This window comes from Erpetoichthys calabaricus, chromosome 11 (assembly GCF_900747795.2).
Source record: "Erpetoichthys calabaricus chromosome 11, fErpCal1.3, whole genome shotgun sequence".
Classification (NCBI taxonomy): Eukaryota; Metazoa; Chordata; class Cladistia; order Polypteriformes; family Polypteridae; genus Erpetoichthys; species Erpetoichthys calabaricus.
In genome coordinates, this window is record NC_041404.2 from 71,787,675 (window position 1) to 71,812,824 (window position 25,150).

Below are 25,150 nucleotides of genomic sequence, written 5' to 3' on the forward strand. Positions count from 1 at the left end.
TGATCTACATGTCGTGTCAATCATTTTAAAGCCTGTACAGCCGCTGCCCTTTAAGCCAGCTGCTGCTTGTGCTGTGCTGCGTGACCTGTATGTCGTGCTGCATGTCGATCATTTAAAAGCCTGTGCAGCAGCTGTTCTTTAAGCCAGCTGCTGCTTATGCCGTGCTGTGTGATCTGCATGTCGCACTGCACGAAGATCATTTAAAAGCCTGTACAGCAGCTGTCCTTTAAGCCAGCTGCTGCTTGTGCCGTGCTGTGTGATCTGCATGTAGTGCTGTGCAACGATCATTTAAAAGTCTGTACAGCAGCTGTCCTTTTGTCTCACTTCCTTGTCTCGCAGGACATTAAAGTGTCTCCAAGAAATTGTTTGAAAGTAGGGCATGATGTGCAAGTAATCTCGTGGGGACTTCAAAGTGTATCTCTGAGATGATCACGTCTTGACCCAAGATTTTTTTATTATAATAGACAGATGTTTACTTGATTTTGAATATTTTATATTTCTATGTCTTTATGTCAAATTATGTCTTTTTATTAATATTGTGTTTATTTATCTGCGGTGGGTTGGCACCCTGCCCAGGATTGGTTCCTGCCTTGTGCCCTGTGTTGGCTGGGATTGGCTCCAGCAGACCCCCGTGACCCTTTGTTCGGATTCAGCGGGTTGGAAAATGGATGGATGGATGGATAATGTCAATCATGGTTGCTTTAGTTTTAATGTTCTGCCTGCTTCCTTAAAGTGGAGCCAAACGAGGCAGGCCCACCTGATGATTCAGCTAGAGGGTGGCCCCAGCTGTATAAAAGTGGAAACTTCAGTTTATATTGAAGTTTGAGGATTGTGATTGTAATCTGTGTTCTATTTTTCTGATTTTGTGCTTCTTTTTAAGGCTCTCCTAGACTCTGACCCTGCGTTTGTTTAAGATACTGTCTTTGTTTTGTGATACTGGAGTTGTCTGCTCCTTCTTCCTTCCCCTTTGTGCTGCTTGATTTTTGAATTCTTCGATTAAATTATTTAATTTTTAAATAATCTTTGGTTTCTTGTTTTGGGCTCGAAGTTTAACAGTGATCCTCCTGCCTATCTTAATTTTTTAGAGTATTTTTGGACTTTAAAAGCTTGTGCCCTAAATGAAGGCCCAAGTGTTGACTTCTGAGTTGGACTGCCTGGGATGAGGCCTACCTGGGAGGTCAGACTTATGTGAAGGGGTAGACTAACTTGTGTGTGTTTTTTTTGTGGCCTGTGTCCAATTTTGTGGTTCAGTGTGGCAATAAAAAATAACATTTCAAGGCTGGACATCTGCCGTTATAGCATTAGTTTAAAGAGCGTCACCAGCTACTTCCTACATTTTATTAAAAGACAAGTATACACTAAAAAAGACTAAGTATCCGCATATGTGAGGAGAAATTCATCAACATGTCAAAATCAGACTTTGTAAAAAGCAAACACTTAATCCAGCTGTTGGGCGGAATAGCACTGTCTGGGTCACTTTACAAAATGTACAGATGAAATAGAGTTGCCAGGATCAGGCTGGCTAGAATAAGCACACATTTAAAAACTGTCTGTTGGGATTATGATGAGTAAAAGTTAACATCATGGCTAAAAAATTTAGTCCAAATCAGACTTCATACACAATAAGGTACAGATGTAGCTTAGCTGTCAGGATCAGGCCTTATAAAATATCATACAGACACAACAGAACTATGAAGATTTGAAAAAGAACAGCACAAGCAAAGCACATCTGTCAGGATCAAGCTCTGTAAAACACTAAAGAAAATAATGCCGTCATGATCATCATGTTGGAGATACCAGAGTTAGACTTTATAACATGAAAAGCCTAGATATACTATAAAAGGACTTTCAGGATTAGGCTTTAGACAAATTTTAAAAAGCAAAAGAATAGAGCTGTCAGGACCAGACTCTAAAAAAGTGTATATCACTGTCATCTGGCCAGAAAGGGGTGCTTACCCTGTTTTCTATGTGAATCCCAATCTCCTTGTGTAGTGACAGGGAGCACTGTGCTGCAAAAATTGGTACTGTCCTGAAGTATAAAACCAAGGTCCTGACTCTCTGTGGTCATTAAAGGTCCCTGGCACCTTTTGACAAGAGCAGGGTGTTTCCCTAATTGCCCACCACAGCCTGGTCATTCTGACCCCTACTCCCATCACGCCCTATCCTTTATTGGCTACCTCTCTCATCCCTTCAACCACCTAATAACTAATACTGGCCCAGGAATGACTGCTGTTGCATCACAGAGGTGGATGCTACACATTGCTGGTGGCGGAAATGGTTCCCCACTATGTAAAGTGCTTTGAATATATATATATATATATTTATTTTGTTATTTTGCATTATGTGGGAGTTTGGATGTTCTCCCTGTGTCTGCGTGGGTTTCCTCTGGGTTCTCTGGTTTCCTCCCACAGTCCAAAGACATGCAGGTTAGATGCATTGGCGATTCTAAAAAATTGTCCCTAGTGTGTGTTTGTGTGTGTGTGTGCGTGCCCTGTGGTGGGCTAGCACCCTATCCAGGGTTTGTTTCCTGCCTTGCACCCTGTGTTGGCTGGGATTGGCTCCAGTAGATCCCTGTGACCCTGTAGTTAGGATGCAGCGGGTTGGATAATGGATGGATGGATGATTCCAGGTCCTTGGACTTTAATATCCTCTAGGTAACTTGGCCAATATTATTTCAAGAAGTAATCCATTACTAATTATTCACAAAAGAACACTAATAGAAACATTTACAAGCCAATTATGATAAAGTAATTTGCACTTGTAATAAAAAACATAAACAAACCAAATACACAAGTACACTGAATAAATCACTCTCACTCTTCCTTGTCTTTCCTGCAAAAAAAAGTGTACTTTTTTGTTTCGTTCAAACTCTACACAATAAATTGAGGTTAATGGGAATTAGATGGAAATGCCCCAGGCCATTCTGTTGGATTCTGTAACCGTTAAGGGTACATTGAATGTCGTATAAAACGCCTGCACAGATCTCTCTGGCTCTTTTGCTCCTACAGTAAAATTCACATTGATGACAGTCTTACATAATAACACATAAACGAAGAACACTTTCTATGGTCAAGCACCGCTGATGAACGACGCTAGAAGAATAAGAAATGGGCAGAGTGAGGCAGAGTCATCGGGTGACAAGACAAAAAAAAATCTCAGTGTCAGGCTCGCTATCAGAAGTTTCATAAACTGACAACTGCTAGTTACCTCTACCGTATATATTGCTCTGATAAGCAAAAAGCGGTGTCCGATAGCTGCCTCCACCTTCACCACAACCACCACTAGAATCAGAACAGCGACAACGTTGAACTGACCGCGCAGCGCGGCTCACTCCCGCCCTCTCTCCCCCTCGTCGGGTTTTGCGGTCTCCTCGCGGGAATCTCGTAGCAGACCTGCGAACTCGCGAGCATTCCCGGAAGTGACGGCGTCCGGCGTCAGCTGTTTGTTGATGTTTGCGCTGCTCAGTGGACTCAGGAGGCCGGCTTGTTTTTGTTCTTTACTCCGGACCTGCGGGGCTCAGATACGGCTACAATACAACTAAAACGAGCGAACAGTTTTGTTCCGAAAAGGCAGGCCGGAGTGCCAGCACACAAGACTGAACGCTGAGAAGGAGGCGCCTTCGTCGCTCTTCTCATAAAGTAATCCAGCCATGACAATTCTGCCGAAGAAGAAGCCAAGCTCTGCAGTCGGAGTCTCTGACCACCCGGACGACGCAGACCGGCGGAGCGGCTCCGACCCACACTCTCACGCGCATCCCCATGGAGGCCGAGCCAGCGCTAGGCCAAGGGCTTCTCCTCCGCGCTGGCCTTATCAGGCCGCGCCGCCTTCTTCCCGTGAGGACCGGCGGGGAGAGGCGAGTGGCCGACCGCAGCAGGCTTCCCCTCCACCCGTGGGAGCAGGTTCCTCGTCCGTCCCGGTGGACGGCAGTGGCGGAGGTGGGGTGGCATGTGGAGCTGGGGTGCGCGTGGAGCTGGGAGGCGGTGTTGGATGTGGTGGAGGAGTTGGAGTCGGCGGTGGGGTCGTAGGTTGCTGCTCAGGGCCCGGACTCAGTAAGAGGCGGCGACAAGCAGCCTGTGCCGGTGGAGTCGCTGGCGGAGGGGTTGTTGGAGTGGCCGGAGGGGGTACTAGTCCCGACCCCGAAGAAGGAGCCGGTTACAATAGCGAGGACGAGTATGAGAATGCGGCGAGGTTACAGTCCTTGGATCCAGCGACGGTGGAACAGGTACAGTCGCCTCTTTCCGATTGTTGCTGCACTTCTTATTTAGCTGTCACTCGGGTTAATGTCTTTAATGAAGAATCGCTGCTTGTCGTATAGCAGCCTTCGAATTAAGCCTCCTTCCTCACATGGCACTTCACAGCGCCGATGCTCAGCATGTTCAGGAAGAGGCGTCTCTTTCATATCGTGTCAGGTGTGTGCATGGTGATGCTGTCATTTGGCAGGTGTGCCTACCTTTTAGTGCTCTGCTGTGTTTCACGAGTATCAGGATTATGTGGGTGCATGGTGATCTTCTGACAGCCTAATTTTCCTGACTATCAAGGTAATGACGCTTTTTAGGAGAGTGGGTGCCTTTTGTGCGGCTGTTTTTTATGCAGTCCTTTGTTGACCAGCTGGCGCTGTGTTGTACTTGCTCTGATGATAAAGGTACCTGAATGACCATCTCTCAGGCATGAACAACGTAATCACATTGACATGACGTGCTTTACAATGTAAATTGCCTGATAAACTGACACACAAAACTAAAAAAAAAAATATATACATATACTTTTTCCATCATGAATTCTTGTTAGAGATAGGACATCCAATAATCATTTCTGTACTACTTACTTTTTAAGTTTCATAAAATCAATTTACCATATTGGTAAAGTAATGGGTTTTATATGCTCACTGTATTTCCAAGAAACTGGGGCAGAAAATAAATACTGCCACATGTTAAAAATTGGCAAGGGCTATGGAAGAACTGTCAAGCCGCACAGACACTTTCTAAACATAAATGTAATTTTAAAAGGTGATTGCATTGGAAACTGTTCTTGGTATTTTAGAATTATGCCATATGCCTTTGCACATTATACTTTAGCAAGTTAGAATATGCTTTACACATATTAGCCTCTAGAAAGGTGCTATAATGAGACACATTGTTGTGTAATCTTTGTTAATTCATTTCTTTTTCGCGAACCAGTTTTTCCCTTATTGCAGTGTTGGCACCCTTGTTGACAACGCTTATTGCCAAGCATCAATTACCCTTCATTGGTTTGCTGGTCAGTTTTAGGGCACACTTATCCCTCATATTCTCCATTCATACCCTCTCAGTTCTTCCTTCATTATTCCGGATAGCAGTGCTTTGCAAATGTGGGTAGAACAAGCAAATTCCTTACAGATACTATTTAAAATAAAATGTTTAAATGTATTTAAAACACCAGAAACAACATTCATGTTGTGAAAATGCTTCGTCAGTTAAAACACAGTCGATCCACAGCGTTTGTATTTTATTTTAGCAGTGTGTTTAGTGGATTGTTCTTCAGTTATCCACCATCAATTTCTAAACGTTCATCATTAGTAAATGAAATTAAAATGTAATGGTTTAAGTTACAAAATCCTGCTAACATTTTATATTAAGCGTATGTTTCTGCTATGTCAGTTAATGATTGTTTATGTGGCATTACAATTTTATAAGCAAAAGTCCATTAGCTTTGCATGGCAAAATGTTTTGGGGATATTATAGTTGAGGGTAATTTAAGAACATGGCAAATAACATTGTTCCCTTACAAGACAAAAAGTGTACCCTAGGTGATTGTTGGCTAGGGTACCATCAAAGTGTAGTTTGCCGTTTCCCCCTGTGTTTGCAAGGGTCTCTAACCAACAAGTCAGAGACAAACTAATAAGTTCACTGCTGATTTTGCATCAAACTAGTTTGGCCAGCAGTGTGCTGATGTCCTATTCAGGGTTGTTTCCTGCTTTGCATCTTTTACTTAAGAAATATTCTTTACCCCTCTACAACTTTGAGGTAGAAAGAAATGGCCTGTAAAAGTTTCCAAACTTGCTTAGGGCAGTTCATGACTTTTCATGATCTTCTTCCTATTTTGATAATCTAATATCGCATAACAAACGTGACCCCAAGGTTCTTTTTGATACAATATACAGTATTGTTTCTCCAGCCCCATCTAATATATTGATCTCTTCAAACAGTGTTGGTGATGACTTTCTTAAATATTTTCTTAATAAGGTCACAGATGGTAGACCTACTTCTCCTTTAATGTTTGCTTCTCTAGGAGCTGGTCCTCCATGCTCCTTGTTTTTTAACTCTTTTAATTCAGTTTTTCTTGATGGCTTAGTTCTTGATGGCTTAGTATCACTGATTAGGAAAATTAAACCATCTTCTAGTTCTTTAGATGTTTTACCAACATGTTTGTTTTTGAAAGTTCTTGACTTTGTTGGCCTCAGCCTTGTATCTGTAATTAATTGCTCTTTGTAGTCTGGCTGCGCCCCTAGCCATTTTAAACATGCTATTGTTCATCCTTTGCTGAAGAAAACCTAATCTTAAACATTCTGTTTCTAAAAATTACAGACCCATTTCTCAACCCACATTTCTCTCAAAATCTTAGAAAAGGTTGTTTTTCTTGAGAGACATAAGCTTTTGGATTCCTTCTAGTAAGGTTTTCGAAATGATCACTCCACAGAAACTGCTCTTCTCAAAGTGTTAAAACGATTTATTAATGACTGCAGACACAGGTGAGAGTTCAATGTTAGTACTGCTTGGTCTTATTTCAGTCTTTGACATGGTTGATCATAAGACCCTCTTAGCAAGGTTAAATCACTCTGTGGATATTAGTGGTTCAGACTTAGTTTACCTCTTATTTATCTGATAGGAGTTTCTCCATCTCTGTAGGTGAGTATACTTATGTTTCTTCTTCTTTGACTTGTGGGGTGCCGCAAGGATCTGTCCTTGGACACATCTTCTTTTTACTGTATATGCTTTATCTGGCACAAATTATCAATTTTTTTAATTGTATTTTCTACCCTTTTTATGTTGATATTCAGCTTTATTGTTCTTTTAAGCCGAAAGAACTACACAAGTTGTCTTCTTTGGTCAACTGTTTGAAGGAGGTCAATAATTGGCTACTTGTGAATTACTTAGTTAAATGCTCAGAGAACTGATGTTTTAATCTTTGCCCATCCAGATCTGCACCCGGCAATTTCACAAAAACTTTCCGTCATCTCCACCTTTTCTCATGCACCTCTACATATTCTAGGTGTCACCAGCAAGCCCGCGATTCTCGAAAGAATCGCAAATCCAAGAATGGCAATCACTTTCTGTTCCCTCCGATACTTGGAGGGATGAAATATCATGGAGGGTGGGTGCGTCCTGGGAAAGTGCATTTAATTGAATAAACATATTTGTACTAAAGCGGTTTCTTTTTGGAGCTGTGACTGATCTGGTTCTGGTGTTTCAGAAGCGCGTTGTAGGCGCTTTTGTTTATTGTTTTTATCCATGCATTCTTGTTTTTGTTTTTCTATGGCTGTGTCGTCAGTGAGAAGTCGCTTGCTGACGGCGGCGGATTCGCGTGCTGAAGTGGCCATGACGGCGGATCCGGGCATGGAGGGCCACATTACTAAACGAACGTGGTATATGCAGTGGTGTGGGCGGTCGCGTTCGGGCGGATGTACAACCTGCCGTGCACGCTTTACCTCAGGTTTAGTGTACAGGTCGTAGCCATGGTAAAGTTTTCATTTAATTAAATAAACATATTTGTACTAAAGTGGTGTCTTTGTGTGGGCGCCTTCGTTCATTGGTTTTATCCATACGGACTCGTTTACAGGTCGTAGCCATACGGGCTTGTGTTTGTATTTAGTTGAGCTCTTTCATTGTGGAGCCGTGACGTCTTTGCTTCTTGTGTGTCTGAAGCGTGTCGTAGGAGCCTCCGTGTAATGTGTTTATCTATGCGGTCTCGTCTTTGTTGTTCTGTGGCTGTGTCGTTAGGTAGAAGTCGTTTACTGTTAGGAAGCATACTCCAACCTACACACACTGACTGCTGGCACAGTGGATCAGAGCAGGTGTAGTTTACAGGTTGTGGTGTTTGAATCGTTGAGCTCTTTCGTTAATCCCAATGAATCCTCATGAATAGTGGACTCTTTATAGAATGCGTTCTCAGCTAACTGTTGGAATTGTTCAGCATCTGTCTGTAGTTCCTGTGTTTGGCGGGGTCTTTGTTAGAATACTGAACAAATTTGTAGCCCTTGTGCAGTTTCGTTTTGGATCTGTGCCTCTCTTGCATGTAGTGTTTCAGAAACGCATTGTAGGCACCTTTGAGCTCTGTGTTGTTGGAGCCGTGACTCCTTTGCGTCCGCTGTTTCAGAGGCGTTTTCGTTCATTTTGTTTATCCATATGGGCTCGTTTTTGTATTTCCGTTACTTGAGGTGTTTTGTTTTGGAGCCGTGACTTCTTTGCTTGTGGTGTTTGTGAAGCACGTGGTAGGTGCCTCCGTTTATTGTTTGTATGTGATTCAAACATGCCACACAGACTGCTGGCACATACATACTACTGACTTTGGGAGGCTGCTGCGTTTGACTGTGGGTTGTGGTGTTTGGGCGGTGTTTGGGCGCCACCTACTGACTCTGGGAAGCCGCTGCGTTTGACTCTGGGGCGCCGCGGCGCACTGTGCATGCGTTTCGGTGCGTCCGTGCATAAATTAAAACTGTGGTTTAGTAATATAGATATGTAATCAATCTTTGAGTTTTGATACACCATTTAAGATATTTATCCAAGCTGAGATTCGTTGTTGTCAGGGCTGAGTTGGAAATCCTTATCCATGATTTCATCTCATCCTATCTGGATTACTGCAATTCCCTCTTTACCTGTCTAAGTAAAGTTGGTTTGTCTCATCTTCAAACTGTTCAAAATGCAGCTGCCAGACTTTTAACAAAATGGACCCACATTTCCCCAGTTTTTCACTCGCTACATTGCATCTCAGTGGAATTTAGGATCCAGTTCCAGTACAGAGCTCTGCATGGTCAAGCTCCCTAATATATTATGAACCTCCTCGAACAGTACACCTCGGGCTGTGCTCTTAGATCTGCTCATTTAGATCTCCTTTTGGATCCTTGAACCAGATTAAAAACATGTGGGGATTGCATATTTCAAGCAATTGCTCCAAGGTTATGGCACAGTCTTCCACTGTCATTGAGATTAGCAGAATCTTTTGAACTGTTTTAAGTGTCAGCTTAAAACATATCTTTTCAGGCAGGCATTTGGGTTACCTTGTTTTGTATTTTATTTTTTGATTTTATCTTGTTCTCTAGCTTGTTTTGATTTTGTGTTCTTTATTTTTTGATATTTCCTTTTAATCTGTTTTATTGTACTGTGCTTTGTGACTTCAGTCTGCATTAGGTGCTCTATAAATAATTTTTACTTAATTGGTGAGGCAAACATAATCAATTCCAAGTAGTATACTTTTATCATATAGCCTGACATTCTAGAGGGCCATGAACAAGGTGGTGCTGGTTCTAGTTTGCTTTTTTGTTTCAATCTGTTAACCTATCAATTTTTAGTCTTGCCATTGATCGTAACTTAAATTGATTAATACTGTCAGTGAAATTTGGCACACAGATTAAATGTTGTTCATGATAAATTCCGAATCAGGTTTTTTCTTTTGTTAACACTCTTTTACGTTTGTTCCCACATAGAGGTTTTGTGTTATTAGACCACAAGCAGTTTACAGCTACATTGCAAGTCAGAAAATATCTGCCTTGCCAAATTCCTGCAAGCCTCATAACTTGTTAGTAGTTCATTTGAGGAAAGAGATTTAACTGAGATGTGTTTGTTAAAGTACTACGGCCTAGTTAACTGCTTACTTTATTTCTGCTTAGTATTTTCTTCAGAAGAAAACGCGTCATCTGCTTCCGGAAAATGCCATGAAACAGACTTGCACCCGACACAAATTGTGCTTCACTACATTATGACTCCATATGTTTGACATGTATGGTAGAAAATGTAATCACATGCAGCAATCAGTCTGCTTACAATGCTTCTAGTGATAAATGTGAGCCTGTCACATTTAGACTCCTATAACCTCTAGTTGTAAAATAACTGCACAGCATTCCTATTAATAGAAAACTCAATATTTGTGTTGTAGATTTATTTGGGAATGACTGATATTCTAAAGTGTGGTTAATGCAATAGAGAAATTTTATTAAAATTGATGTGACCTTTGTTCTGAAATGTCTCTCTATTATAATAAAAAAAATCCTGCGACAAGACTTTTTGGAAGATTTTTTCAAGTCCCATGAGTTGAGACCTTGGCCATGATATTTTTCCAAGTCACGCCCACCTTTCAACCATTTTCAACCACACACACATGGTAATCTCACCTCTCATTCATGTGAATGCTTTTGTCAGACACAGTTCCTGCTCTCTCAGCTCTTATAAATTTTAACGTTTTCCTCACTTAAGTTCCCAATTAAAGAAGACGTATTATGTCCAAATCTTATTGAAGAATTTCATCACAGGGTTATTAACAGAAAAAATGAGTACACAGGCAATCCTAGCACTGAGAAACGATGAAGTCAAACAAATTAACTCCAAAAACGTGGAGACTATGCTGAAACAGTTGGTGGTGGTCATCCGGAAGATGAAAACATCAACTTTCGATATCCCGAAGAATAACTATAACCATTAACAATGTCCGGTCTTTCACCGCAGCGAATTACTGTAGAAAGAAGGATGTATCCAATAAAGGTAATGTAGTACATCTTCTGCCGATAACATTAGACAACAAAGGAGATCTTAATATGCCATTTGTATTAAAATGTTAACAGCTTCCCGTTAGAATAGCTTTTGCAAAGACAATTAACAAATCTCAGAGCCAAACATTCAAAAAAGTTGTTTTATTTAATAGAGAGAAAGAAACAAAATTCAATACGCAGTTATACGTTGCGTTGTCACAATGAAAGTCAATACACAGAATCAAAGTTCAATGCGATATTGATGAAAATTTAATTCAAAAAATAGTTTTTACTGAAGCTTAAAAAGTATTTGCGTGTTAATTTCAAAGCCAAACACAACAAAATCATATTACACAATGAATAACTAACACAACATGAAACATATAATTTACTTTCAAATTATTACGTTTTACTCTTTTTTTTTTTTATAATATGGTTGAATATCAGCTGCTTTGTACAGAACAAAAACATTTTTTCCAACAATTTTCACAGACTGATTATTTCATATATTATTGACTATATCACAATTCCAGTAGGCCGCAAGTTTTCATACACTTTGTTAACTGTGCCTTTTAAACAGTTTGAAAAGTTCTTGAAAATGATGTCAAGCCTTTAGACAATTACACAATTACCACCTGAAAGCCAATTAGCGTAATTGGAGTCAACATGTGGATGTATATTGAGGCCTACTATCAAACTCTGTGCCTCTTTGCTTGACCTAATGGGATAGTCAATAGAAATCGGAAAAAAATTGTGGACCTCCACAAATCTTGTTCCAAATGCTTGAAGGTTCCACGTTCATCCGTACAAACAATAATAAGCAAGTATAAACACCATGAGACCACACAGCCGTTATACCACTCAGGAAGGAGACACATTGTGCCTTCTAGAGAAGAATGTACTTTGGCATGAAAAGTGCAAATCAATTTCAAAGCAACAGCGATGAACTTTGTGAAGATGCTGAAGGAAACAGGTAGACAAGTATCTTTATCCACAGTAAATGAGTCCTATATCGACATAACCTGAAATACTGTTCAGCAAGGAAGAAGCCACTATTCCAAGGCCATTGTTAAATGTCTTCTGGTCTGATGAATCCCAAGATCAAACTGTTTGGCCATAATGACCTTCAGTATGTTTGGAGGAAAAAGGGTGAGTCTTGCAAGCCAAAGAACACCATCCCAGCCATCACGCATGAGGGTGGGAGCATCATGTTGTGGGGGTGCTTTGCTGCAGAAGGGACTGGTGCACTCATGAGGAAGGAAAATTATTTAGATGAGCCATTGTGAAGGGGGGGGGGGGGGCTGAACGCACCCAATGGAGATGTGGTCGCCCTTCTTAAACGGTGATACAATTGGAAACAAATAGTTTTTTTTTTTTGTTTTTTTTTTTTTAAACCTCCTCTTTGCTCGATCAGCTACTGGCTTGCTGCTGCTGCCGTGCAGTGTGATCTGCATTTTGTGCAGTGCTTCAAACATTTAAAAGCCTGTACAGCAGCTGTCCTTTTGTCTCTCTTCTCTCCCAGACATCCTCAAACACTATCTGATCTCTTTTCGCTGTTCCTTTATTTCACCAAGTAATATTTTCCATTTGTTTGCGCTAATGCGATCTTTACTATCATTTTTTGAGACTTTTCGAATTTTTCTACTTCCATTATCTCTAACCTACTCTGCATGTGTATCGCGCCAATGTTTTTGAATTCTTTACGACGTTCTACTTTGTCTTTTTCTGTTCCCGGGCGTGGTTAAATCTCTCAGAATTTGCACATAGTATTTTTGTTCTTTTTTTGCTTTCTTTTCTCTTCAACACTTTGTGGTCTCTTTTTGACGCACTGCTCTTTCTTCTTCACTTAGTTGTTGACATGTCATCTAGAAAGTGTAAAATTTTTAATAGCTGAGAGCAAAGGAAGTGTGTCTACCAAAAGCATTCTAACAACTAAGATGACCGTGGTCTTGTTTGAAAATGGTTGTAAGTAGGGCGTGACTTGCAAAAGTCACCATCTCATGTGACTTGCTTCCAAAGGTTGTAAGTATGACATGACTTGACCGTCTTGGGGGACGTGAAATTGTCTCTCTGTCTCTCTTCAAATGATCACGTCTCGATGCAGGAAAAAAAGTCTTGTCTCGTCCCAAGATTTTTTTTTTTATCATAGCTATACTGCAGCAACATGTCAATAGCTCAGTAAGGAAGTTGAAGGTCAGTTGTAAGTGGATCTTCCAAATGGACAATGACCCCAAGCATATCTCCAAAGATGTGACAAAATGGCTTAAAGACGTCAAGGTCAAGTGTGTGCTAGCAAGGAGGCCAACGAACTTGTCCCAGTTATACAACTTCTGTCTGGAGGAATGGGCCCATACTTCCAGCAGCTTGTAAGAAGCTTGTGGAAGGCTACCCAAAACATCTGGCTCAAGTTAAACAATTTAAAGGCAATGCTACCAAATATTAACAAGTGTATGTAAACTCTTGTCCCACTGGAATTGTGATACGGACAATAAAAATCGTCACACTCTGTTTGCGAACATTGTTAGAAAATATTACTATTGCCCTGCACAAAGTAGATGTCTTAAATAATATGCCAAATTTATAGTCTGTTAGTATAAAATACGTGGAGGGGTTATGAAGTGAGTTTTAAATAATTCCCTTCTCTGCAGGGAAGACGCCATCTAGCATCCTGGTTGTGTTGGCCGGGATGAGCTGCCGGCCGTCCATCACACAGTATTGGTGTTTTTTTTTTTTTTTTTTTTCCATCAAAGGAGTGAGTGTGAGCAAGCAGATTGGTACTGTGTTTTGAGAAACTGTTCTCTCCTGTTTAACTTGATGTAGAGAGTGTTGAAGTTCAGCAAACTGGACTGAACACCCAGTCTCACTTTTAGTAAGTTGCCACAAATTTAGTGTTTGCATATCCATATTTAGCAATGAAGTATTTCATTTTGCCAGTCCTGCTAACTGGAATAATTAGTGTTTTGTGCTTTGAAACACAAAATACATTTTATTGTAGTATTAAGAAATGGTGCAGCTTATTTCATCGCCAATATTGGCACACTAAATAGCTGCTTTGACTGAAACCTCTTTTACTTGCTACAGCTGTTTGCACTTCCAGTGTGTAGTCTTGTTTGCACAGTACATGGTGCATGCAACATTTTCCTCCTGCAAACTGTGTACACCTGTTAGACAATGGATAGTTGCTTAAAAGTACATCCGTGGACGTAATGAGAGAATGAATGCTAAGTCTCCATTCTGTGTAGGACATGGTATTAAAATGAATGATTAAAACTCACGTCTGATCAGTCACATCATTATGCTCACAAAGCATGCATGAAGCAGTTTATAAACTAACTCTGTAATGGAATAAAGTGATGATATGGAAAGCTTGTGTATGTGTTTTTGCCTCTGACTACATATTAAATGATTCTATAATCAGTTGTCTGCTGAGTCTTAGTTATATTCCATTTTCAGCAAGTGAGTGCGAATGTGTGTTTTTGCAAATTAATCTTAATTGTTACTCCAATGAGAGCTGCATTACTGGCAAGCACTGTCTTCACACTTTGACAATCAGCCATTGACACTCTAAGCAAAGAACGAATTAGAAAGACTGCATTTGATGAAAACATGCTAAAAGTTTGGAATTTTCTTTAAATGTCAATCAGATTAAACACTGATTGCCTTATGGGACTACATAACAGCTTTTTGTAAAATGTAGAGCTCGTTATTAACCTGTGATTAATATTCTTCGATTTCAGATATTCTGTGTTTGTAATTTTAAACAATCAAGCACAATATTATGCAATACAGTACAACTGTGCACATGGCATAATAGTATCGCCACTGCTTCCCAATAAGGAGATCATTGGTTTGCATCCCGGGTCATCCCTGTGTGGAGTAGTAAGTAAAGCACTATATAAATGTAAAAATTATGACTATTATACTTGAAGATTTGTCAGTTTCAAATTTTAAATGGTTTTTTTTTTTCACCAAATAAATAAACATGTAACGCTAGAACTCTTGGCCTCTATATACCTTCAGAGTACCTCAGACTTGATCCAAATGCAACATACGCATACCGCCATCTTTTTGTTTACAAAAAAGACCCAGCTAATCACACGTGTGGTGATTTAAAACAAATTTCTGTTCCCTTACTGTGCGGTAGGCATTGTATTAATGTGTGTTAGTTACTCTTAGCACTTGTTATGGGTTTGTACACTGATACCTCTGATAACATAGATAGTTCTTTTTTTTATTCTGTTAAATGCACTTTGTGATGTGCCTAGGTAATATATGACCAAAATGTTTATTTTAATTCAGAAGGTAAACAAATGATATTGCTGATAATGTGCACTTTTTTGATTGTATGCAGTTTGAGATTTATCTGTGCATGAGAGAAAAATGTTTATTTTTTTCTATTTCAAAAGTGAGGGAAAAAAGTATTGCTACTAGAATTTCTGAATACCTCAGATTCTGTTAGTAACAACTTTTGCAGGAAAATTTTGCATTTCTTCACACATAATATGTGATTATTTTTCCATTGCAGTTTTCTTGAAAAATTTAACATCTTTCAAAATAATATTCCACAGGCAAAGAGTATTTTAAACTTATGAAGTCCTTAGTGAAGTAAACAGTCTGAGCTTTGCTTTTTATTTTTGTTCATTGTTTACTGAAGAATTTTTAGCTAAAACACCTTTACAACTATCTTTTTTTTTTTTTTTTAATTTTGATGTAGTATATTTCTTCCTCTTCTTTCGGCTTGCTCCCGTTAGGGGTTGCCACCACAGATCATCTTCTTCCATATCTTTCTGTCCTCTGCATCTTGTTCTGTTACACCCATCACCTGCATGTCCTCTCTCACCACATCCATAAACCTTCGCTTAGGCCTTCCTCTTTTCCTCTTCCCTGGCAGCTCTATCCTTAGCATCCTTCTCCCAATGTACCCAGCATCTCTCCTCTGCACATGTCCAAACCAACACAATCTCACCTCTCTGACTTTGTCTCCCAACCATCCAACTTGAGCTGACCCTCTAATGTATTTCTAATCCTATCCATCCTCGTCACACCCAGTGCAAATCTTAGCATCTTTAACTCTGCTACCTCCAGCTCTGTCTCCTGCTTTCTGATCAGTGCCACCGTCTCCAACCCATATAACATAGCTGGTCTCACTACTGTCCTGTAGACCTTCCCTTTCACTCTTGCTGATACCCGTCTGTCACAAATTACTCCTGACACTCTTCTCCACCCATTCCACCCTGCCTGCACTCTCTTCTTCACCTCTCTTCCACAATCCCCATTACTCTGTACTGTTGATCCCAAGTATTTAAACTCATCCACCTTCGCCAACTCTACTCCCTGCATCCTCACCATTCCACTGACCTCCCTCTCATTTACACACATGTATTCTGTCTTGTTCCTACTGACCTTCATTCCTCTCCTCTCTAGAGCATATATCCACCTCTCCAGAGTCTCCTCAACCTGCTCCCTACTATTGATACAGATCACAATGTCATCAGCAAACATCATAGTGCACGGTGACTCCTGTCTAATCTCGTCTGTCAACCTATCCATCACCATTGCAAATAAGAAAGTACTCAGAACTGATCCCTGATGTAATCCCACCTCCACGTTGAATGCATCCGTCGCTCCTACCACAGACCTTACCACTGTCACACTTTCCTCGTACATATCCTGTACAACTTTTACGTACTTCTCTGCCACTCCTGACTTCCTTATACAATACCACAGCTCCTTTCGAGGCAACGTGTCATATGCTTTCTCTAGGTCCACAAAGACGCAATTCTGGCCTTCTCTAAACTTCTCCATCAACATCCTCAGAGCAAACATTGCATCTGTGGTGCTCTTTCTTGGCATGAAACCATACTACTGTTCACTAATCATCACCTCACTTCTTAACCTAGCTTCCACTACTCTTTCCCATAACTTCATGCTGTGGCTCATCTATTTTATTCCCCTGTAATTACTGCAGTCCTGCACATCCCCCTTATTCTTAAATATCGGCACAAGTACACTTCTTCTCCACTCCTCAGGCATCCTCTCACTTTCCAAGCTCCCATTAAACAATCTGGTTAAAAACTCCACAGCCATCTCTCCTAAACACCTCCATGCTTCCATAGGTATGTCATCTGGGCCAACGGCCTTTCCATTTTTCATTCTCTTCATAGCTGTCCTTACTTCCTCCTTGCTAATCCGTTGCACTTCCTGATTCACTATTTTCACATCATTCAAACTCTCTCTCTCGTTCTCTTCATTCATCAGCCTCTCAAAGTAGTCTTTCCATCTGCTCAACACACTCTCCTCATTTGTGAGTATGTTTCCATCTTTATCCTTTATCACCCTAACCTGCTGCACATATTTCCCAGCTCTGTCCCTCTGTCTAGCTAATCGGTACAGGTCCTTTTCTCCCTCCTTAGTGTCCAGCCTCTCATATAACTCATCATACGCCCCTTTTTTTTTTTTTTTTTTTTTAATTTTATTGTAATAATTTATACAAATCAATCAATTTTTTACAAATAATAGGATTGAAAAAAAAAATAAACAAAGAAAACAAGTCAACCCCCACCCCAGAGAGAGAGAGCATGGTCAACAGAGTAAAACTTAAGGCTTGTAGACATACCTAAATTGATGAGTTTAATAGGCCAGTAGAGATGAATGGAAAGGAAAAAGAGATGCGGAGATAATTGCTTCCTCGGTGCTTTAAGAGCTTATTCTAAAATTTTATTAATTATATCCTGCCAGGTTTTAAAAAAATTCTGTACAGAACCTCTAACTGTATATTTATTTTTTTCCAATTTCAAATAGTATAAAACATCGGTTACCCACTGACTTAAAAGAGGAGTGTTAGGATTCTTCCAGTTCAGCAAAATAAGTCTGCGTGCCAAAAGTGTAGTGAATGCAATCAGTTTGTTTGTCCTTCTCCACTTCAAATCCATCTGGAAGAACACCAAACACAGCTGTTAATGGGTTAGGAGGGATTGTGACACCAAGGCTGTCTGAAAGGCACTTAAAAATTTTGGTCCAAAATGATGTTAATTTGGTGCAGGCCCAGAACATGTGACCCAGTGAGGCTTGTACTTGAGTGCAGCGTTCACAGGTTGGATCTTGCCCTGGAAACATTTTGGACAGTTTTAGGTGAGACAGATGTGCTCGATATATAATTTTGAGTTGTATAATTGTATGCTTTGCGCAGGCTGTTTTCCACTCCTTTTCTGATATATTGATTTAAGAGATCTTTTTCCCATTCTCCACTTGGATCTTTGAAAGGGAGGGACTGTAAAATAATTTTATATATTGCAGTGATGGTGTCTAAGTCTCTGAAATTGAGCAGTATTTTTTCCAGCGTGGACGAGGAAGATGAGGAAAATCGGGCAGGTTCTGTTTAACAAAGTTCCTAATTTGAAGATAGTGAAAGAAGTGTGTAGCTGGAAAGTTAAATTTGGAATGTAATTGTTCGTAGGATGCAAAGATGTTGTCTATATAAAGTTCTCTGAGCAATTTAATCCCAAATCTTTTCCAGATATTAAAAACTGCATATGTTTGCGAGGGTTGAAAAAGGTGGTTCTCTTGCAGAGGTACCACACATAAAAGCTTCTCCATCTTAAAATGCTTTCTACATTGGTTCCATATTCTGAGTGAGTGAAGCACAATTGGGTTATTAGTATATTGCTGATACCTTGCATTTGTTGGGGCACAAAGCAGGGAATATAAAGAAGTACTGCAGGATTTTACTTCTATTGCGGACCAGGCCTGTGTATGTTCATCTATTTGTGTCTAGGTTTTTATAGCTTGTATGTTTGCTGCCCAGTAATAAAACTGAAAGTTAGGTAGAGCCATGCCACCTTCTGCCTTAGGTCTTTGTAGGGTCGCTCTTTTGATTCGTGGATGTTTTGAGTTCCAAATAAATTAGGTTATTGTTGAATCTAATTGCTTAAAGAATGATTTATTGATGTATATTGGAATGTTTTGAAATAAACAAAAAGCTTAGGAAGAATATTCATCTTAACAACGTTAATTCTTCCAGCTAGAGTGAGATGAAGGGTTGGCCATCTATGCAAGTCTTGCTTAATTTTTTCCATATAGCCGGCGAAATTTTGTAGATAAAGAGCTTTGTGTTTACTTGTGATGTTTACCCCTAGGTATTTAAACTGATCTGCAATAGTAAAAGGGAAGGTGTCCAATCTAATATTGTGTGCTTGAGAATTCACTGGAAAGAGTATACTTTTATTCAAATTAATTCTGAGACCAGAGATCTTTTGAAATTCTTTAAGTGCTGTTAAGACTGCAGGCACAGAATTTTGTGGGTCTGATATATACAGTACCATATCATCTGCATATAGAGAAATTTTCTGTTCCAGTTCTTCTCTGATAATCCCATTTATCTGATCTCCATTTCGACAGTGAACCGCCAGTGGTTCAATGGCGATTGCAAATAGCAGTGGTGACAAGGGACATCCTTGTCTGGTACCACGTTCTAATTTAAAGTAGTCTGAACAAATATTGTTAATACAAACTTAAGCTTCTGGTTTGGTATACAGTAGTTTGATCCATGCACAAATGTTCGGGCTAAACCCAAACTTCTCTAATGTAGTGAAAAGGTATTTCCATTCAATCATGTCAAATGTTTTTTCTGCATCCAATGATAATAATATTTCTGGGGTGTTTGACTTTGTTGGTGAGTATATTACATTAAACAGGCGTCGAAGATTGGAGGATAAGTGTCGACCCTTGATAAATCCAGTTTGATCTTGTGATATTACTGAAGGCAGCACTTTCTCCATCCTTCTAGCTATGATTTTTGAGAGTATCTTAACATCATTATTCAGAAGTGAAATTGGTCTATATGATGCACATTGTAATAAGTCCTTATTTTGTTTAGGGAAGACGGTGATTAATGCTTGGCGAAAAGATTAAGGTAGAATTTGATTGTCTCCAGCTTCTGTAAATGTTGCTAATAGGAGGGGTGCTAGCTGAGCGGAGAATTTCTTATAAAATTCTGCAGGGTAGCAATCAGGGCCTGCTGCTTTCCCGCCTTGAAGTGAATTTATAGCATCTAGTAATTCTGATAGCGCCAGAGGTTTATCCAGTTCCTCCGCATTAAAAGTATCTATTTGTGGTAACTGTAATGTATCCAGAAATGCATTAGATTGTGTTGTCTTCTTTGAACTCAGTAGAATATAAGGATTTATAGTAGTCTCCAAATGTGTGCATTATATTTTTATGGTCAATGATTTTATCTCCATTTGTGTTGGTGATTGCATTGCGAACTTCTTGCTTGTGGATTTGTTGAGCTAAGAGCTTATTAGCTTTCTCTCCGTGTTCATAGTAATGATGTCTTGATTTAAAAATTAGTTTTTAAGTTTCTTTGGTTGTTAAGAGGTTGAGCTCTGAATGCAGAGCCAGTGTTTTCCTATGAAGAGCCTCACTTGGACAACTGGCATGTTCTTGATCTATTCTAGTAATTTCGCTGGTTAGCGCTGATACCTTCTTGGTTTCTAATTTATTTATGTGGGAAAGATATGAAATCTGTCCTCTTAAGAAAGCCTTTAGAGTTTCCCAGAGTATTCCTGCAGAGACCTCTGAGGATGTATTTGTCTCTAGAAAGAAATTGATTTGTTTGGATATAAATTCTGTACAGTTCTCGTCTGCTAATAGAAGCGGGTTAAGACACCATCTACGAGGTGAGTGTGTGGGGTATAGTAATTTTAGCTCCAAGATCAGAGGTGCATGGTTGGAAATAATAATAACATCGTACTTGCAACATTTAATCGTAGGCAAGAAATTATTATCTATAAAGAAATAATCTATTCTTGAGTAGCAATGATGTACTGGTGAGTAGAAAGAATATGTTCTTGAGTTTTGGTTTAGAAACCTCCAGGTGTCTGATAAGTTGTGGTCAGTTACAAACTGTGTAATTATCTTTGCAGTGTTAGATGTCATCCCACCTGTGACAGGAGTCCTATCTAAGAGTGGATTTAAAACACAAATAAAGTCTCCGGCCATTATAATTTTATGAGTGTTCACATTGGGGATGGATGCAAATACGTTTTGTATGAATTCCTTATCATCGACATTAGGTGCATAAACATTTATCAAGATAATTTTACAGTTAAATAAGTTGCCCATGACCATCACATATCTCCCTTCCGGATCAGATACTACATCTGATGCTACAAATGGGACTGTTCTATGTATGAGAATTCCCACCCCTCTAGTTTTCTTTGTAAGGCTAGAATGGAACATTTGGCCAGTCCAGTCCTTTTGCAGATGGAACTGATCCTTGCTTACTAAATGGGTCTCCTGTAAAAATACTATTTTAGCGTTTAAACCTGTTAGGTGAGAGAGTACTTTCTTTCTCTTTAATTCGTGATTCAGGCCTTTAACATTCCAGCTCACAAAGTTGACTGTCCCATCATGGAGATATTGATTCTGAGTTTGTGATGTCATTTTATAGTCTTAACTGGTATAATTATCTATACATATTAATAAAAGGCAAAGCCCTCACTGACTCACTGACTGACTGACTGACTGACTCATCACTAATTCTCGAACTTCCCGTGTAGGTGGAAGGCTGAAATTTGGCAGGCTCATTCCTTACAGCTTACTTACAAAAGTTAGGCAGGTTTCATTTCGAAATTCTACGCGTAATGGTCATAACTGGAACATGTTTTTTGTCCATATACTCTAATGGAGGAGGCGGAGTCACGTATCGCGTCATCACGCCTCCTACGTGATCACGTGAACTAAAAACAAGGAAGAGATTTACAGCACGAGTCAAACACGGGAACGAAGGTAAATAACGTTAATTTTTGAGTGTCTTTTAATACTGTGTAAGCATACATATTAACATATGTGCTATTAAACGTGTGCATTTACGGGGTGATTTCTCAGGCTTAAAAGCTCGCCTTTTATTAAACGTGGGAACAAAGGTAAATGACGTTGTTCACTGTCTTTTAATACTGTGTTAGCATACATATTAACACATGTGCAATTAAACGTGTGCATTTACGGGGTGATTTCTCAGGCTTAAAAGCTCGCCTTTTACTAAAAAGGTAAATGCAAAACTATTTTCAATCATTCTATGATCTGCTTCTCACAACTGAAGGCACCGTGGCTGATGTTACGTCACTTGCTGGCCAACTATAAGCGTTACCTGGTAGGTAACCAGCCACTCACTTCACTCCCTTACAGGAATCGAACCTCTGAGGTTTTCTTTTGTTCTTAATTAAAATTTAAAAGCAATACTTCACCGCTGCTAAGCCCCTCTAGCGCTGACGTCTGAGGTTCGATTACCGTAAGCAAGTGCAGTGAGTGTGTATGCCTGATGAGCCAAGAATAAGGGGGAAAGACGTGTCGCGTACTCTTTGCATTATTTGACAGTAAACTATTTTCAACCATTCTATGATCTGCTTCTCACAACTGAAGGCACCGTGGCTGATGTTACCTCTCTTGCTGGCCAATCATAAGCGTTACCTGGTAGGTAACCAGCCACTCACTTCACTCCCTTACGAGAATCGAACCTCGGACGTCAGCGCTACAGGCAAAGCCCCTAAAATTGCGCCACAGCGTGTGGTTCGTTTATTTGACAACATGTAGATCGTGGTAATTACATTCCGCGCCACGGCGTGTGGTTCGTTTATTTGACAACATGTAGATCAGGGTAATTACATTCACGGCATTCGTAGTCTGATTCACAATCTGATTGTATGGGTGGTTACCTACCAGGTAACGCTTATAGTTGGCCACCAAGTCAGGTCGAAGTGATCACTCGAGTGAAGGCAGCTTCACAAAAAAACAGATCCTTAACAAACTGTTATTAGTATATTTTCCCTCAATTTAAAAAGGTTTTGTTTTCTTCTTAATAAAAATTTAAAAGCAGTACTTCGCCGGTGCGAAGCGCGTGGATTTGACCAACTGACACATACAGACATATTCATGAGTGCAGGTACTTCGGAAAGAAAGCACCGTGTAAACCTAAAGTTTAAATTAAGTTCATAGACCTACAAAAGGTTGCCATTCATTTGAGGCAAGATTGCTTTTCTTCTGTACAACTATACGTTGCATTCTCAAGAGTGTGCTTGCACGGCTTCAGATATAGATATATATATATATATATATATATATATATATATATATGTATGTATGTCTATATATAAATATGTAAGCTTATAAGTACTGCCTTACTTCTCTTTAAGAAAGGAAGATGTAATGATACTTGATTTAAACGATTCCATGTCTTCCTGGGTTTGCTTAGCTAATTGTCAATATCTTTACACCTTTTTTTAAGACTTATTGACTGAAACGGGCTTTCACGAAAAAAGTTAGGGCTTTGCTACAGGATACACCCTCCACAAGTTAAGCAAGTAAAAATAAAGTATATATTTCTGTTTTATTTAAACCTTTTAAGTTCGTATGCATAGCCCCATTTGGCTGTTTAATTTTTTTTTTCTTTCTTCAGTAATATTTAATCTCCTTAAAGAAAAAGAACATATCCATTTTACTTTTTTTGTATCTCTTTAGTAATATTTTAGTATAAAAGGATAACCAGTATTTAAACCTTTTATGTTACTTTATACATTTATTTTACACAATGTTGAAAAATTAATAAGAAAGCTACATATTTTGGCAGCTGCTGCTTTAATTTTCAATGAAATGAAATGCAGAGAGAGAGAGCCTGTGTGTGCAGCTGAGGAAGGAGCCTGGGTTTTTGTGTCAGTGTTATTCAATGTTTTTACAGTAGTTTACTATTACACTGTGCATTCTATGGTCTAATTAACTATATTTGTGCTTAAAAAATCTTGAAAAAAAAAATATATTTACATACAGTTCGTACGGTCTGGAACGGATTAATTGTATTTACATGTAATCCTATGGGGGAAATTGCTTCGGTTCACGACCAAATCGCTTTACGACCAGAGGTTTGGAACGAATTACGGTCGTGAACCGAGGTTCCAATGTATGTATATATATGTGTCTGTGTGTATGTATGTATGTGTATATATGTATGTGTGTGTGTGTGTGTATGTATGTATGTATGTATGTATGTATGTATGTATGTATGTATAAATATATATATGTGTATGTGTATGTATGTATGTATGTATGTATAAATATATATATATATGTGTATGTATGTATGTATGTATGTATAAATATATATATATGTGTATGTGTATGTATGTATGTATGTATATATATATATATATATGTGTATGTGTATGTATGTATGTGTATATGTATATGTGTGTGTATGTATGTGTATATATATGTTGATATGTATATATATATATATATATATATATATATAAAATATAAAGTGCAATATAAATAAAATTTATTATTATTATTATATATATATATATATATATATATGTGTATATATATGTGTATATATGTGGATGTGTGTGTGTGTGTGTGTATATATATATATATATATATATATATATGTATATATGTAGATATATATATATATATATATATATATGTAGATATATATATATATGTAGATATGTATATATATGTTTATGTGTGTCTGTGTGTATGTGTGTGTGTGTGTGTGTATATATATATATATATATATGACAGCAACACTCATAACAATGACAACACAATTACATTGACAATCATGTTACGTTATTTTTAAAATGTTTCCTTTTCTTTTTCATAACCTCTTTAACACACTACTTCTCCGCTGTGAAGCGCGGGTATTTTGCTAGTCTATACTAATAAAAGGCAAAGCCCTCACTCACTCACTCATCACTAATTCTCCAACTTCCCGTGTAGGTGGAAGGCTGAAATTTGGCAGGCTCATTCCTTACAGCTTACTTAGAAAAGTTAGGCAGGTTTCATTTCAAAATTCAAAGCATAACGGTCATAACTGGAACCTCTTTTTTGTCCATATACAGTAATGGATGGCAGCTGCCGTGGGAGGCAGGGTTGCGGGGGTTGCGTATCGCGTCATCACGCCTCACACGTAATCACGTGAACTGACTGTGAAGGAGAAAGGACGGCCTTATATGGCGTTCGTTTATAAAACAGCGGACAGGCTGTGTAAAGGCAGCTTCACAAAAAACAGATCCTTAACAAATTGTTATTGGTATATTTTCCCTCAGTTTAAAAAGGTTTTCTTTTCTTCTTAATAAAAATTTAAAAGCAGAACTTCGCCGCTGCAAATCGCGCCTGACTTTATTGAAAAGAAACTAAACTTGCAGCACTGCCGCTATTCAATGACACTTGCCTAACGCCTGACTTTATTGAAAAGAAACTAAACTTGCAGCGCCGCTCTTCAATGACGCGCCGCTATTCTATGACACTTGCCTAACGCCTGACTTTATTGAAAAGAAACTAAAATTGCAGCACCGCTCTTCAATGACGCGCCGCTATTCAATGACACTTGCCTAACGCCTGACTTTATTGAAAAGAAACTAAACTTGCAGT

General features: G+C 39.1%; 1 protein-coding gene across 3 annotated transcripts in view; it reads left to right on the forward strand.

Annotated features, from left to right (window-relative positions):
* Positions 1-3,405: 3,405 nt before the first annotated feature.
* Positions 3,406-25,150, forward strand: part of otud5a (OTU deubiquitinase 5a) — a 173,421-nt gene continuing 151,676 nt past the window's right edge. For 2 of the 3 annotated variants that reach the window (XM_028813334.2, XM_028813335.2), the window contains exon 1: positions 3,407-4,222. In XM_028813334.2, the coding sequence (XP_028669167.2) occupies positions 3,650-4,222 (573 nt within the window). In that variant the 5' untranslated portion in view covers positions 3,407-3,649. Of the gene's footprint in view, positions 4,223-25,150 lie in introns of all 3 variants that reach the window. The other variant, XM_051933500.1, reaches the window with a different exon arrangement.